This window comes from Corapipo altera, unplaced genomic scaffold (genome assembly GCF_003945725.1).
Source record: "Corapipo altera isolate COAL_440 unplaced genomic scaffold, ASM394572v1 45, whole genome shotgun sequence".
NCBI lineage: Eukaryota > Metazoa > Chordata > Aves > Passeriformes > Pipridae > Corapipo > Corapipo altera.
In genome coordinates, this window is record NW_020884877.1 from 5,347,879 (window position 1) to 5,364,387 (window position 16,509).

Genomic DNA, 16,509 nt, shown 5'->3' on the forward strand with positions numbered 1-16,509 from the left:
AGTCATCTGAAAATGTTACTCATCACTCATTAACACTTGGAAATTCCCAGTAATATGGCAGGAAGCAAGACAGTCTAACAATTGCCTGCAATATATATATTTACATTCAATTGAAGTTACGAATGCACAATAGTATTTTTAAATAATCAAACGCACTTATCCAAAGTAAGTCTGACTCAAGGTATATTTTAAGTTTATATAAAGTACAAATAAAGTCTTCAAAACTTAAAATTCCTTGGAAAAGACCAATTTTCATTTATTTAAAGATAAGTTAGCTCTAAAGTAGTAAGAAATGTAAACATCAGATACTGTGATAAAAATCTTTAGTAATAACAACTATGTCATAAAGTGCTGGCATATGCTTTCAGATTTTTCAGATGGTAAAAAATAGTTGTAATTTCAATTCAGTAATATTTTTGCAGAATTTGGAAGTGTAACACTTTTACAAACATTCTTTTTTACCTTTACAGATTTTTGACATTCTCTTCTTCACCTTAAGTGAACTTTAACTTCTGTGTAAATATGTAATAGTTTGTGGTTTTAATTTACCCAGTTCAAACTGGAATCGATGCTGGTGGAAAAAAACCAAAAAAGTTAAATAAGACTCCAACTGAGAAAAGCCAAGGACTTTGAAAACTAAGAGTATAAAGTACCTGAATGCAATCCAACAACCACCTCCTGCAAAGGAATTTTATAATCCTATACACATTCAGTACCACTGAAAAAAGCTACATGAGAACTAATACATGGAGGGGACTGAGTGTGGTTCATTTATACCTCGGCATCAGAGCTTTGAATGTGCTCAATATACTGTTACTTTATTTCACATGAAATTAAGTCTTGGAAAACTTTTACTTCTTCTGGCAAACATAATCTGAAAGATAGTCTCACCTGCCTCACACTTTAGTCTGCTTTTCACTTGTTGACACGAGTGTCACCCAAATCAAGAAAACAGTCCCAAATTCCACCACATACTATGGTGATACCTTATATTGAATCTATTTGTAAAAAACCTGTTCTTTCCTTGTGTGAAGGAAGATAAAATACAACCTCCTACCAACCATTATGTTCATCTCTCAATCATATATTTTTCCAAGACACCAATCTGCCTAATTATTGACAAATGCACAGGCACACTTGAAAAATATTATCAGATTGTGGTATTTTATTATACAAAACAAATCCAAATCAAAGACAATTAAATTTAAGCTCTGAGGAGTGGAAAATCCCAAAAATATTTTAAAGAGACATTTACTTTCAAAATATCTGTAAGAGTTTTAATACATTCCCTGCACAAAAAGACTTCCAGCCTCTGTTACTATTAGGCATTTATTTTGTCAGTATTAGTTTCAGGCTGTTTAAGACACCACTGGCAATTGCTCTAAGTCAAGACTCATTACATAGGCATTATTTCCTAAGAGCCTAGAAATAGGAAGTGGAAGGGACATAACTTAAAAAAAATACCACTGAGCAAACCAAATTAAAAGCCTTAAAACAATTATCAGGTAGTTTGTCTTTAAATACTAACACACTGCAGTCCATTTCTCAGAGCAGGTATGAAGCTGAGTCATTAGGGGTAACAATAATTGACAAAGATGCACTGCACTTCTACATTAGAGGGACATAAAGAAAAGTTGTTAATTCCAGCTTCACTGGCAAAAATGGCTATTTTCAGTTTATTCAGTTACTACTTTTAACTATAAGGAGGCTTTCTGTTTTGGGGTTCCTTTGTGTATTTTCCGTTTTTCTTTTGGAGGGAGGTGTTTTGGTTGTTTTGGGGTTTTTTTTAAGAAAAGGAAAAGGTCAATACAGGTAGATGATAATATTTTAGAGGTTTTATAACAGCAAACTAATAAGTTCATCAAATATTCACATCAGCATAGGAAGCTCATCTTCAAACAATTTACTGGTAAGAAGCCAAGGACTACTGGCACAAGGACTGACAGTCTACCCATTTTCTATTCAAGAGCTGCAGAGATCCAACACAGCAAAACCACAGTGTGCATTACAATCCCTAAGAGGACCAGATCTATAAGGCAGAAACACTTCCATAACTACTAGTTGTCCCAGAGGGAAAACAGTTTTCCAAGCAACCCCAACAGATTTATCAGTCCCAAAACATACCAACTTTAGCCTCTACTTAAAGTGATGAGAAGGGTCACAAGTAAGTTCAGTAAGACAGCTAGATTCAGTTTCCCTGCTGAGACCAATTTCTTATTAAGGCAAGTCATAAAAGCATGCATGTATTCAACCACATTTTGGCAAAGGTTGAGTTTAAACAAACTCATTTTCAGGTTTCAGTTAGTTCACTCTAGCGTCATTTTTTGACTAGAACTCGAAAAGTGCAAAAATATTTATTCATATCTTCTTTAAAAAAATAATTCATTTTATTGGCACAACAACTCCAATTTCTCAGGAGTTAAATCCACTGCCAGCAATGGATAGAAAAGGAGGCATCAGCATAAAAGAATCAAAGTGCATTTCCAGTACGCCAATGCTACATGAATTGGCAAGCCATAATCTTATTTTCACCACTGGAACAGATTATGCTGAATTCATTTTATAAAAGTCTGCATTACACATTAACATAAGAAGTCTGTCGTGAAGTCTTGGGGATACTGCAATGAATCATCAAAACGGAATCGTTTGGAGACTGTGCTGCTGTCCTCTGGAATGTTTTCTTTGTCTTCCTTGTCGCTACAGGTACCATTACAACTGGATTTTACATTCCGCTCTTCTGAGCATTTTGTTGTGTGTCCTGACATCTGAGAAGAGCAACAGGTTTCTTCAGGGCCACACAAGAGCGCGAACTCCCCTTGCTGCAACCACAAATGAGAAAGGCAGTCCGCTGCTGTGGGTCTTTCCCTTTGAAAAAGAAAAGGGAAGAGTTGCTTTAGTTCATTTCAGAAATACTAAAAACTTAATTAAAATAACTCTGACACACGTTAAGAAATCTTGAGCAAAACTGACACTAAAGCATCAGTATCACTGTTTTTTTCAGCACTATCTCAGCTGCTACAAAACACAGAGTTAAGGTTAAGCAGTGGCAACACGCATCTAAATGTAGCTGACAGTTTCCTCTAAAGCTGGTAAGCTTTTCATCAGAACAAGGAACATAGTTCCCTTGGAATGTTTTCAGCATGGTATATATAAATGTGCACATGATTATGCTTTTGAACTCCTGTGTTTTATACTGACCATTGTAAATAGGGTGATAATAAACGCTAGGTGAATATTCAGCCATTAGGTTTTCAAGGAATCATGGTATCAGGTACATAAATTAACATTCACTTTCTCTAGGTGCTCCACAAATTTAAGACTGTTACCTGGAGGAGTTTGTTACTTACTCTGGATTTTTTATGAGAAGTTTTTGAATGAAGTCTTTGGCAGGCTGTGAAACTGATGCAAACGTTTCTTCTGAATAATCCACGTTAACTTGAGATATATTAAGGTAAGTTTCTTGAATATCAGCTCCCACGAATGGAGATTCTTGTGTCAGCAGCATGTATGAAATGACACCAATGTTCCTGAGATAAGAACACAATGTATAATCCTACATGAACATCTGAACAATATATCCTGCATATTTATTGTGCAGCAGATCAAACCTCCTGATGTATCCCACACTTAGAGAATTAAAAGCATCATGTGACATCTCAGTTTTATCTGATTCAAGCAGGTATGCACAAGCACACACAAGGAAAGCATCTCAGTGGAGGCATTTTTGAAAATTTCTTACTTTCAATACACCCTTTTCTTTCCACTTAGATTATTAGGAAAGCAAATGCATCACTTTTACACAGCCCTCTCCTGGACATAACATACAGCAATTCTGGAGGACAGAACAGTGGAAAAATAGACCTTCTTATCTGCATATAAATAAAACCCCACCTTTCACTACAATTCTGGATGAAGTATCAAAGACTGAGATTTAGTCAACCTTTCTGCACGTTCCACATCCGAGCTGTGCTACAATATCCTCTTGCTCAGATGTTTTTCCCTAAGAACATGACACATCACGCAATCTATTATAAATCTTAGATGGTTTCCTGATGCATAATAAAAATGTTTTTGTGATCAGACAGATCAGGTCTTAGTACCCACTACACTGTGGAAAATGCAGCTGCTGCTGTGTTTGTCATTCTGAGTAGAGCATCAACAATTTGTTTTGATGTCTTCCCACAAAAGCACACAAATATTAAGTGGTTAAAAAAAACATTCATGAACAGATTTAGTTACTATTATAAGTTAAGGATTTCAAAGAAGCAATTAGATCACAGCACCTTTTAAAACTGAATTTTAATTATTAAGATGCTCAAGAAGAGCATATGAATATTTTATGTTTCTAAGGAAACATTTCAAAGCCAGTCTTTAAACTAACATAGTTCATAAAATTAGTAAGCCACAAATAAAGCTGTGGATCACTTTAAGGTATTTGTCTCATTTTTTATGACTCATTCTGCAAGTATTTCCCAAAGATAAAAAGTAAAAAACTAAATACTTCTTATCATTTGTATAATAAAATTATTTAACAATACAAAAGTGAGGAGGAAAGAGTGTCCAAGAGAAGCTCATACCTGAAGCCCGTCATCCCAGAGTAACTAATACCTAAAGTATGCTATCCAGCCACTGTTATTGTTCCCTTAGAACAAATACCTATACTCCAGGCTCAGAAGCCACTGGCATTCCCTTCTAAGTGTGCAACAGACCCATTTACAGTAATTCCTTGTAAGCCCGGAGTTATATCCTCCCATCTTTCCCTCTTTTAGTCAGTCCAGCAGCAAGGTATTCTTGGAAGCCAGAAAAAAACTGCATCAGTGTCCAGATCTGGCCCCTAGGTTGTTAAGTGGCCCCCCTCACCTCAATAAAATGAATTAAGATATACAACCTACCACATGTCTGTAGCTGTGGTAATAGGATCATAGTTTAGGATTTCTGGAGCTAAACAGATGGAGAGAAGAAAAATGCTTTAATAAATATATTACTCAAACAGCCTTGAATCATATACTACATTTCTGGCATTTTTTTGCCAACCATTATTATGAGACTAAACACGCAGTTTCAATAGCTAAGTTTATTATTTTCAAGCCACAAGAGTGCGAAAAAGTTATTTCTGTTTGACTAGACACATAGATGTTTAATTGAGTCACACTTAAACAGCACTACATGGCCTAAAGTCTATTCCTAGCCAAGTCTCAAGATGTTTTCTAATCAGAAGTATCCACATAAAACATTCTTCTAGGAGGTTTTGAAGTATATAGCTTCTTTAGGGGAATGCATAAAGCCTTCAGCATGTTAACACTGCAAAAGCAGATGACCAAGCTAATTTTAGGATCAGTGGCCGTTAGCCTATGCTAGATAGCAAGTTCTTCACTGTAGTTTGAAGTGCTCTTAAAATTGAGCGTTGGCAAATCATGAAGGAAACCCGCGCCTCACAGAGGGCCAAGTGTTAAGGGCAATCTTCCCCTTTCCAAGGAATATTTTAATCTCATTAAACCATCACACTAAACAACATTCCTAACTCAAAGAACACTTCTTTGTGCATGCTAATGCTGTATTTCAATTCTAATCAAAAGAATTTAACAGCCCAAACTTTTTGTTAACAGCCGGCATCACAGCAAGTGCTACGGCATGAATTGAGAGCTGCACTTACTGACATAATTTGGGAATTTGTGGTGCAAATATTCATTGACCACTCTAAAAAAAAGAACAGCTCAAAACACGTTGCTTTGTCCTATAATGTTCTTTCTCCAGTAATGACTGGTAAATTCATTAGCATATTCCATGAACTGTTTGTTTTCTCCAAAGCACAAATCAGACATGGTGAAGCAGCTCTTCCATACCCAGATACTCTGTTGTTCCCATGATGTGCCGCAGTTCACCCGAATTCTCAAGCTTCCGGGAAATACCAAAATCTACAATTTTTACATCACCGAGAGGATTGACACTGCTCAGCAAAATATTCTGAGGCTAGAATAGAAAAGATTTAAATCCCAATTAATCAAACGCAATCTGCAAAAAAGCCCAATGTACAAAATGACACTGCAGGTTCTATTATGCAATGCTTATTGCTAAATTTTATTTTAAAATATTTAATCTCTAACACACTCCTTTTTATCTTCATCTTTGTTATGTACTTAACAAATTACTTTAATGTAATAATAAATTAAAGTACTAAAATAAAAAGTTTTACCTTTAAATCAAGATGAACAATATTGTTTTCATGCAAGCAGCAAAGTCCTTCAAGTATTTGTCTTATAAGTCTTACAATATCCCTTTCACCAATTCTGTAATCCAGATCTGGGACACACAAGTCAAACATTTCTCCTCCAGCAGCACTGAAACACATTCAAGAACACTTATGTGTTAAGTTTAAATTTTGAATCTTAAGTGAGGAAAAATGTTATATATAGCAATATATATATATATTTATTTAATATATATTTGTAATCTCAGAGAGGCTGGAAATATTGTTTTTACTTTTTTTTTTACATATTTATGCCAAAACACATAATATAAGCACATAGAAAAGGAAAAAAAAAAAAATCTGATGATGCTTTTTCTTTCCTAGTAGCCAGCAAAAGCAGTTGAGACAGCAAAACAGAACCTTGGTTGAAAACCTCATAACATTCTATTACCCTCAAGCGTGCTTTCCTATAAGCAAGTGCCAAGATGCATTCAAGAAGATGAGTTCTATCATCATTCCTTAACCAAAGAAGCCTCTCTTTTCAAGTCAAATATAAATTTCTTCCATTAGACCAGTTCATAAACAATTCAAAGCAAGAAAGCCCAGCAGTATTCCTATTCTCAGAATTCAGGAGTAAAAATCATTATTTTTTACATGATGTGGCTGTGGTGTAAATGTAATAACAACTTAATAACAGCTAGACTGCTAAGGAATATTTCTGGAGTGAGGAAACTGCATACTTGCCTCTTGCCATTCTGATGGAAGTCTCAGAGAGGTACCAGGAAGAAAATCTAGCATGCTACTGCTGATTAAATATACAGATGCCTAGTCAGTTATTGAACAGTCCCTTCCAGAACTCTGGTAGACACAGAATATTCAGAAATAGCAGGACTCAGCTCTGTCACTTTGTTTTTAGTGTAGAAATGGTAGATTTCAAAAATAAGATTGACAAGGTTCATGTTTTTACACAGTGTCTCAAGTTCATCTTCCTCAAAAAAGGCTTCCAGAAAACCCTATTAGTACAGTGTAAAGCAGGATGGAAATAACCATGTTGCACGTGGTTTATTAGTTACACTTCTACCCTTGGCCACAGCATCAGCTGTTTCCTTTCAGGCTGGGTTTGAAATCATTACTCAGCCTGCTCAAACTGCCTGAAGTTTCTCTCCCTTAAGAATAAAGGGCTACCTGAAAACTACAGATCAGGAAGCCTAATCTTCAATGCTAACAAAATGACAGAATCTATAAAAAAGTTAGATGATGGACAACACAAATAAACACAGTCATAAACCTGCTCTGTGAGGTGTCCATAATGTCTCCTCTAGCTGGCTTCATGACAAAATGTAGATGAGGGAAGAGATGTGGATGTCATTTACTCCATCTTTAACAAGGTTTTGACACTGTCTCCCACAGTATTATTGTATCCAAGTTGCATTATGGCCTGGATGGGTGGACATTCAGATGGGTAAAGAGCTGAAAGCTCTGCAGGAAAGATTTGTGAGCCCTCAGAGACAGCTAGTGTTGAAGTGCAGGAAAGGTCAGCAGCACCTTGGGCTGTAATAGCAGGAGCACAGCCAGCAGACTGAGGCAAATGACACTACCCAGCACACCAGACCACTGTTGGAATGCAGCATCCTGGTTTGGGCTTCCCAGTTCAAGAAGACATTAATAAGCAAGTCCAGCACCAACAGAGAAAGTGAGTAAAAGAGCATCAGATGATCCCACACAATGACAAACTTTGAACTAGCAGGGATAGCTCAGAAAATTTTGACTGACAATCGTTAAGAAATAACAGGATCAATGTGCAGAGCAGTCAAAACAAAAAACAACATACCTGGCTATCATCAGGGGGGCTACTGAGAACAAGCAACAAAACAATGCTCAGTATAAAACCTTAGCATGTAGTTCTGCTTCTGTATCTTCATTTATGTAGGATTAATGAAGATACAAAGAAAGGCAAGTAAGAGGACAGATAGTTGCTTTACAACAACAACAACAAAAAAAAAACAACCAAAGAGACACTGACTCTTCAGTTTGGATAGAAGATTGTGGGGAAGTGTACAAGTGATGCTTACAAAAACACTAAAGCTGGTTTAGAGCCAAACAAAAACTGTTATTCACCAGATCCTACAATATAAGAACTAGGAGGCACCTGATGAATGTAGCTGATTAGTTTGAAAAAGATAAAAGAAAATATTTCTTCACACAGAAGATAATGAGCACCTGGAATTTATTAACACCAAAGTAGACAGTATCACCAGGTTCAAAAAGAGGACAAAACACATTCACAAACTTGGACAGGTCCATAAACTAAAAGGAATAAGCAGAAAGGTATTCTCAGTACAATACCTCTGTTTGCTGCAACAGTGCAAAGATAGTAAAGAGCGAAAAGTGGACAGTTATATGCTCCTTAGCTCTTCCTAAAGTGCACCTTCCTACAGCCACTGCTGGAAATGGCAGGTGAGACAGAGCTCTGATCTCACTCTGCAGAGCCTTAGTTCTTCAGTGCACAAACTAGACAGACCTGGAAATTATTACAGCTGCACAATGAGTTAGTACAGCTGCCAGGTTTCTCTCCAAGTAACTGGATTCTTCCTTTGGCCCTCAGATTAGAAGAGTAGCAACCTCCATGGTGGGGTTTTTGAAGTAGTATTCACATCTTTAGTGATTCCCTCTACAAAGATGGCCTTACTAAGAGCTAGCATCCATTTCTCCTTTATTTAGAAAATGTGCACTAACACAAACTGACTCTTACTCCTACATCTTCCAAACCCCAACAATACATAACAAGAGCAAGGAACATGCGCAGGGGGGAAAAAGACAGCTGAAGATGAAATGCTTATAAACTATTTTATAAACTCATTTCTTGCAATTCTTTTCAAGTACTGCTTCAGAGTTCTGATAATGAGAAATGAACACGAAAAGCTGTTTATTCTGCTAGAGGGGAATATAATTTAAGTGTGTAATCCCCACAAAAGTAGGAACACTTTACTGCAAGACTTCTGAACGCCACAATGAAGTTACACCAGGAACACCAATGTAGCATAAGGAAGATGTTTCATTACAGAGCTTTAATAAGCAAGAGAGAGCTAGCTTAGCTGAAACAGAAGCAGGAAAATCAGTATGGCTTTTATGTGAACTTGCACTTTCAGAAGTTCAAAACTTGCCATCTGGACTTTGTCTTGACTTCTACATTATTTATTATTTTAACCTTCACAGAACAACAAATAATATGTTAGAGATCATCTAGTTCCAGGAAAAAAAGCTTTTAAAGATAGAATCTAGCTACATTCTTTGGAAAATTTGAGGGGATTTATCATGCTGTATGCAGACCACCATTAACAGCACTTCAAATACTTTGTACGTGAAACTTAAAGCCCAGAGAGATCTAACTTCAAAATCTGCCTTTTTGTTTCCTACATTCCAAACAAAAATGCACAGCAAATACGAGAGATAATTCAAATTCAATTCCCAAATTAGACTTGTTTTTTCAGAGCTAATGAGAAGCTTCAGGGACATCTGAAACAAATATGGGAATTTTTTACAAAACGGCTCCAAAAGCCAAACAGTTTCAAAACAACAAAACTACTAAATTTAGAAGCTCAGAACCCACAAAGCAACTACAAGTCTTCAGTCACCAAAAAGCATCAAGTGCTAACTGAAGTTCACAGAGCATAGATGTGCTCAGCTTCTTTGAAGTCTGTGTACTTGGTATCAATACTGGGCTATTCTATTTTTTTTTTATCATTTAAGATGCATCAAAGCACTTTGGACTTCTGATGGGATTCAAGAACATTATCTCCAGTCAGCTTGCCCGAAACTCTCTTAAAGCAAAAAATATAAATATGTTTAGAAAGTATATCCTAATGAAATACTAGCATAATATATACAGTGCACTGTTGTAATTCTGGGCATTCAGGCAGTTCATGCGAAAAATTAGTATATTTAAAGATTTTTAACTACAAATGTGGAACATGTGAGGAAGGCATACTTACTATTCCAACACTAAGATGATTTCATTTGCTGTTTCATAGACTTCATGAAGATTAACTATGCGAGGATTAGATTTCATTAATTCAAGTACAGCAATTTCATGATGAATTTCTGCTTTGCAGTCTTGACCTCTTCTTCTCTTCTTTAAAAATTTAGCTGCATACTCTTGGCCTGTGGATTTAGCTATGCATTTTCTAACCACAGCAGATCTTCCTCTACAAAATAAAAGGGAAAACATTACGACCCAAGAGATAAAAAGCACAGAAATTGCCACTAGAAATAAGAGGGCATGGCAAATAATTAGAAACAAACAAAAAAATGTACTGGGGAATGCCATGCTTGGCCTTTTCTTACATATTCCCTGAATATCTTTCAGCCACTGTACAAAAAAGGATACTAAGGCAGATGAAGCTTTGGTCAGACTCAGTAAAATTCCCTTTATACAGACCAGGTAAACACTAAATCAGATATGGAGTTACAGGAACATTCTCACTGTAGGATCACAGAATAACTCAGCTGGAAAGGACATCTGGAGGTCTCTCAAAACCTCCTGCTTAAAGCAGGACCAGCCATGACATCTTACCAGGCTGCTCAGGGCTTTGTTCAGGTTGGCAATACTATATTAAAAAACCCTCAACCTCATCAGAACACCTACAGGACACAGTAATGAACAAAGCAAACCCCCTGTGAAATGCAATCAATGAACACAGAAAATAAAGCATATTTATATGTACAGGGGGTCAGGGAGGTTTTCAGTGTAGAAAATTTTAGAAGTCATAAAGAGAATTTCCCTCCACAAATCACGTGGTACTGCTACAAAAATCTCAGGTACCTGCAAAACATTTAAAAACATCTTAGCAGAAAAACACCCAATACTTAGCATTCTCTTCCTCAATTACAGTTAGACAAAGTGTGCTGCTTTATTTCCTAGTCAACTGTTTAGGTATGGGAAAAAAATGTATTCTGGTAAAGAAATGTTTTTAAAAAAACTCACATACTGTCATTAAAACACGAAGCTGATCTTTTTAAAAAAATTAGGGGGAAAAAGTTGCAGTTTTTTAAGCCAAGTTATAAACTCCTGAAAAAACAAAATGTTATAACTACTACTACTGCATTCCCAGAAATGCCTAGTTGCATTCTTGCAAAGTGTTTTCAAATGATACAAAACATTATTTATAAAAAAACAAACTTGAAAGGCTAAAATAAATTGTCTGAAGTTCTAAAAACAGCATAAAACTATGCACAAAGATCTACACTTATGTAAAAAAAAAAAAAAAAAGCCTTTCCACTCATATGTTTGTTACCACAGCATACTAAGAAAAAACTTAATGGAACAGCTCAGTATGAGTTATTTGAGCTGTGGTTTTTTTAACTAAATTAGCTACTTCAGTAGAAAATACTAAGTTGCCCTGTTTTGCCTTTTTTCTGGTGTAAAAGCCCCAATGCCTAAAAGGAATATTTCCTTAACAGAAAAAAAAAGGTGTGTCTCAGCCTTTTTTGAAAAAAAATCTAGACTTCAATATTTAATCAAAAAAAGTATGAGCATCTCGTGAAAAAAAGTAAGATTTTCATATGCAAATAACCAGATATTAAGTAGTCTGCACAAACCTCCATTATTAAACACGTAAAGTTTACCTCTAATCATACTACTATAAATTACTTAGAAAAAAATTGAACAAAACAGCTGCTGTCATCATTGATTTCTACATAAATTAGTTGTAGGATTTTTCTGTCCTTTTTTTAAAGCATTAGATTTAGAAAGGCAAGAGTACAAAATTCAAAGGAAAAATTAATTTCAGTGGTGGAAGTTATTTACAGTCTGACACATGCACACTCTTCATTTTAGCAATATTTGTAAGCCTGCAATTGCCAGGTTCTTTCCCAATTGTTAAACCAGCTAATTACTGCAGAACATTTTAAGTTATTGAGATGAATTTCATAACATACCAAAGTTGAAAATACTCCCTGCCCCAGCTTACATTCTTGTTTTAACATCACATCACCCTGTCAAACCACAAAAGTTTCTCTAAAATTACCAAAGGGGAACTGGTTGAGTTTCATGAGAACAGTAAGATCTTCCCTGATGGTTTTGGCCCATATTCCCCCTGGGTGCTGCGGGTTTAACAGCTTTGAAGGGTCAGTGGCATCTCCAGATGGATGATGTAAGAATTTCCACTTGTTTATACTCAATTTGCAGTGTGCCAATTAAGACAAAGTTAAGACAGAACAGTTCTTTTAGAGCAGTGGAAATTGCCCCAGAAATGCAAAGAAGTCAGGTCGGAAGTGCTGCACCGAAGCAAGCAGAGTAGTTCCCACTCCCTGCTGCCTGCAAAGCAGCTGCATAACCATCCCTCCTCACAGCCCAGTTTTACAAGAAAAACTGATTTCAAGATGTTTTCATATCTCAAGTTATAAACCACAGAAATTTAACAGCTTCAGAAGAAGCCAAGCCATGCACACACCAGGGACAAAACTACTCAACCCACTAAAGAGAACCCAACCTGCCAGCTTCGTGAGTCAGTGTCTTAAATACCAAAGGACCTAGCAGATAAGGGTGTGGGAGGAAGAAATGGGACTTGGGAAGCTTAAGCAGAGAACAAAAGAACTATTTACTACATAATCTGAAGAGGAAGAAGAAAATCGCAAGTGAAAAAAAAAAAAAACATATTGAATCTTTTAGACAGGCTACAAAGAAAGATGGATTTTACATCACTTATGAAGCATTTATACACTGAAAAATTAAAAACAGACACACAGGCTAGGAAAAATCAAAAGTATGTTTGGAAAACATAGTACTCTGCTTCTGTTTTCTCTGCATTTTGGCACTTGTTTCGTTATGCCTGGTTGTGCATGTAACAAAGTGTTAAAGAATCCAGTGTTCTGGAATCCACAGAAAAATCCATAGTTTTGTTTGTTTTAGATGTCATCTCACAAGTATGTACAACAAAATCCAGCCTTTTAACAATACTGGAGTTCTAGAGGATGGTGCATATCAACTGGGCTTCTGCAGAGCCCAGATTTCAAAAGCAGAGCTGACAATAGTTAAGAAAAGAGGAAAGTTATGGGCTGCAATGTGCACTTCTGCAAAAGTCTACCAGATAAAGCACATGCTAGAACAACAGAAAAAACCCAAGAGAACAATGAAGGCCAAAGAGCTTACAAAAACACATAGAGAAGAACATCTCTGCTGACAAAACAAGCTGCAGGTGCAAAGGGTTGCTGTGTAGCCCAGCAAGGCACAACTGTGAGACTGACCCACGTCACTTCTGTTCCAAGGAGCGTGGACACAGGACCATGACATTATGTCTGCATGGCTTTACACCCAATCCACCAAATATTTTCAAGGTGTGAACTAACACAGTGATTTCAAAAAACACATTCACTCGTATGTCTGAAACAGGATCACAAACACCAAGAGCTTAGGGTTTTTTGTTATTTCCTATTTTACTGTTGCAAACATGAGCAAGGGAAGAAGGCTGCAAAACTACTCTGAAACAGTAGGTTGCTTGAAATTGCTTGAGGGTGGGGAGAGAAAAGGTTTTATGGACTTCAGAAAATTCATCCAAACAACTGGATCAACCAATTCAAAATCCCCATTCTTTGTCTGTGTCATTCTATGCCATCTCTTCTTCAGTCCATGTACCTGGAATCTGATATGTGACTAGACAGGGGAAACACAAGAAAAGGAAGATAATCCCAAATCTACATGCCTATGAAAACATCTCTCTGATGTGGAAAAGGCTGGCAACTTATGTCTCACTGCACCTTTTTTCCTGGTTCCTAGAGAACCCACTGGATGCTGCAAAGAAGAGGACTGGGAAGGATACTTCATTCTCCATCTACTACTATAAAAGTTTGCTAGAGAAATTCTATCACTCTACAAAGAATTCTCCCACAGCAGAAACTCCTCCTGCTAAAATAAAATACATAGGAACAATCTTACCTTCCTAGCTGTTTTGATTCGAGAGTATAAAAATTGTGGAAATTCTCTGTCTTGATTGCTGTGTGCAGAGGTGTGTCTAACAAGCCAGAAAGGCTTTTATTCTCCAACTTTCTTCTTGACATTTTCAAGAACAGGTCTCTCCCATCTACCAGTCACCTGCTAAACAATTAAGAGTTTTAGAAATTCCATAATTGCAGCACAGGCAAGTATACAAATATTAGAGTTTAGGTCTATAAAACCAGAATAGGTGTAACTTCGTTCCGTAGTTACCTGAAAACAACACATTTATTCACTGTAAAAATAAAACCCAAATGGAATACTAATCAAGACACGTTATTTTAATAATTAAACATTTGAGATAAGTTGGGTTTTTTTCCCCTCTGGAGCATATCTGTAAGACATTAGGGATAGGCTTCAATTCTAATAAAAATGCTAATAACTACTTAACTATTAATGATATGTACCTTCTTTTTAATCTTTCTGAAAATAAGCTTTAACACTTCTTTGGATTCTGGGTAAATTTCAGTAGCTTCATACTTTTAACTGGTATTCTTGTGGGAATTAACCAAAACTCCTTCCTGTTTGTTGACTGCAACATAGCAGGAATAAGTAACAACAGGACAAAAGTGCTTTTTTCCAGTGGGAAGATTCACATTTCTTATTAAACTCACTTATAGCTCATCTAAGTTTCATTTTTAAGGCTAGGTTAATTGTCAGAAAGCAGCATGAATAGACAATGTTCTCTTTGCAAGTTCAGATCATTGAGAATCAAATGATGTAATAATTCTGATTAAATTATCTTAATAAACCAGCAGAACAACACATTATGAAGATACACCCACCCACATTAAGTCTACTACTGTTAAAAATAAAACCAAAGCCCATAAAAATACTAGATTTTAGCATTCACATTTATAGGCCTGAAGCATCTCTTCAGGTAAAATACAAAAGCAAGGTAGAAAAAGGTTACTGAAGGATAACAGAAGTTGTAACTGCTGGCTTTTTTTAAGTTAAAGAGCAGGTTTGCCTTTATTAGCAATGAAAAAAAGCCAACAAACACAAGGCAAATTACAGTTCAGGGACAGTTAGCAAACTCACAAAAATACACTTTCACTTTTCAAATGACAGAAGTGCACTATCAGAAACTTCTGGGGGAGCACTTGAACTAGTTATGATTCAAATATAATCCAGTACCCATCCAGCACTGTTTGCGTTCCCATTCTTGGAACTCGGATGTTCACATTGGCACAATTTTGGGTTCAAATCACAATACAGGCTTTAGCACGAAAAAGACCCAAACTACACAGTTTAAAAACATCTTCAAAGTATCATTTGATAAGCATCAATTAGCTTCTTTAAAAATTATCAAGAGGCAACAATACGATCAAACACACAAGTCTCTGAAACACTTTTTAACAACCATGCATTCCTTTCTGCCCAATTATATGACAGTTTATCACTTAGGAGGCTGATTCTGATGTCTGAAATTTTACGTGACTCTCCCTAGTGCTGTACTCACCAGATAACTTTAACTGTTCAAGTGTATCTCCTTACTGCAGTACTTCAGCACAAAAATATTTGTATTAGATAACTGACTGAATTGATTAAGAGTTTATTACCATTATCAGGTATATTATGTAAACCTTAATTTCATACCCTCATTCTTACAGAACAACTATTAAGGAGACATTTTGCCTTCTGTTGCACCGACTTTATTTCTCCAGTAAGACAGCACTTCTCTCCTTTTTTAAGCTCGGTGTCACAAAGAAGAGAGAGAAACACATATTCACAGCAGGCAGAAACCCAGATGAGATCCAATTAGCTATGGAAAAAAAGAAGGCACAAATTCTAAAAAATAAACTGTTTCCAAAATTAAAGGTGATACCTGTATTGTTACACATTGCACCAATGTGTACCAGACATCAGAAATGTGGTTCTTACAGAAATCTGCAAGACTCTCATTAAAAAGAAAACTTCCCACTAAACTACGGAAGTTCCAACAGGTAAAAAAAATCACCTCGTTTAACTATTCGCGAAGAAGTCAAGTCCCCGCTGCGGGCCGGGGAAGGCGTTTGGCAGCGAAGGACCACGGGCGGCCACCAAAGGCGGGACCGGGTCGGTGCGCGCGGTACAGCCCCGACTGCCTTCACAGACAGCCCCGCGGGGCGGGGAGGCGCGCACCGGCGGGACTCGGCACCGGGCTGGGGAGGCAGCGCCCAGTACCCATCGCCCAGCGGAGCAGCCCCCCGGTCGGACGCACACTCACCGCTCCTCGCTCGCCGCTCCCGGCCGGCCCCGCTCCCGCCGCCCTCCCTCTCCCTCGCTCGCTCTCGGCGTTTGAAACGCGCAGCCCGCGGGGCGCGGCTGCCCCGGCCGCGCGCGCGCGCCC

At 37.1% G+C, this 16,509-nt stretch overlaps 1 protein-coding gene across 6 annotated transcripts in view; it reads right to left on the reverse strand.

Annotated features, from left to right (window-relative positions):
- Positions 1 to 1,145: 1,145 nt before the first annotated feature.
- STK17B (serine/threonine kinase 17b) overlaps positions 1,146 to 16,509 on the reverse strand; it is a 30,029-nt gene continuing 14,665 nt past the window's right edge. The window contains exons 1-8 of one of the 6 annotated variants that reach the window (XM_027636742.1): positions 16,387 to 16,489; positions 14,121 to 14,279; positions 10,180 to 10,392; positions 6,194 to 6,338; positions 5,844 to 5,970; positions 4,893 to 4,941; positions 3,348 to 3,527; positions 1,146 to 2,865 (exon numbers count right to left, since the gene is read on the reverse strand). In XM_027636742.1, the coding sequence (XP_027492543.1) occupies positions 2,583 to 2,865; positions 3,348 to 3,527; positions 4,893 to 4,941; positions 5,844 to 5,970; positions 6,194 to 6,338; positions 10,180 to 10,392; positions 14,121 to 14,242 (1,119 nt within the window). In that variant the 5' untranslated portion in view covers positions 14,243 to 14,279; positions 16,387 to 16,489 and the 3' untranslated portion in view covers positions 1,146 to 2,582. Of the gene's footprint in view, positions 2,866 to 3,347; positions 3,528 to 4,892; positions 4,942 to 5,843; positions 5,971 to 6,193; positions 6,339 to 10,179; positions 10,393 to 14,120; positions 14,281 to 15,723; positions 15,943 to 16,137; positions 16,256 to 16,386; positions 16,490 to 16,509 lie in introns of those variants that run through there. The other 5 variants (XM_027636746.1, XM_027636744.1, XM_027636747.1 and 2 more) reach the window with 5 other exon arrangements.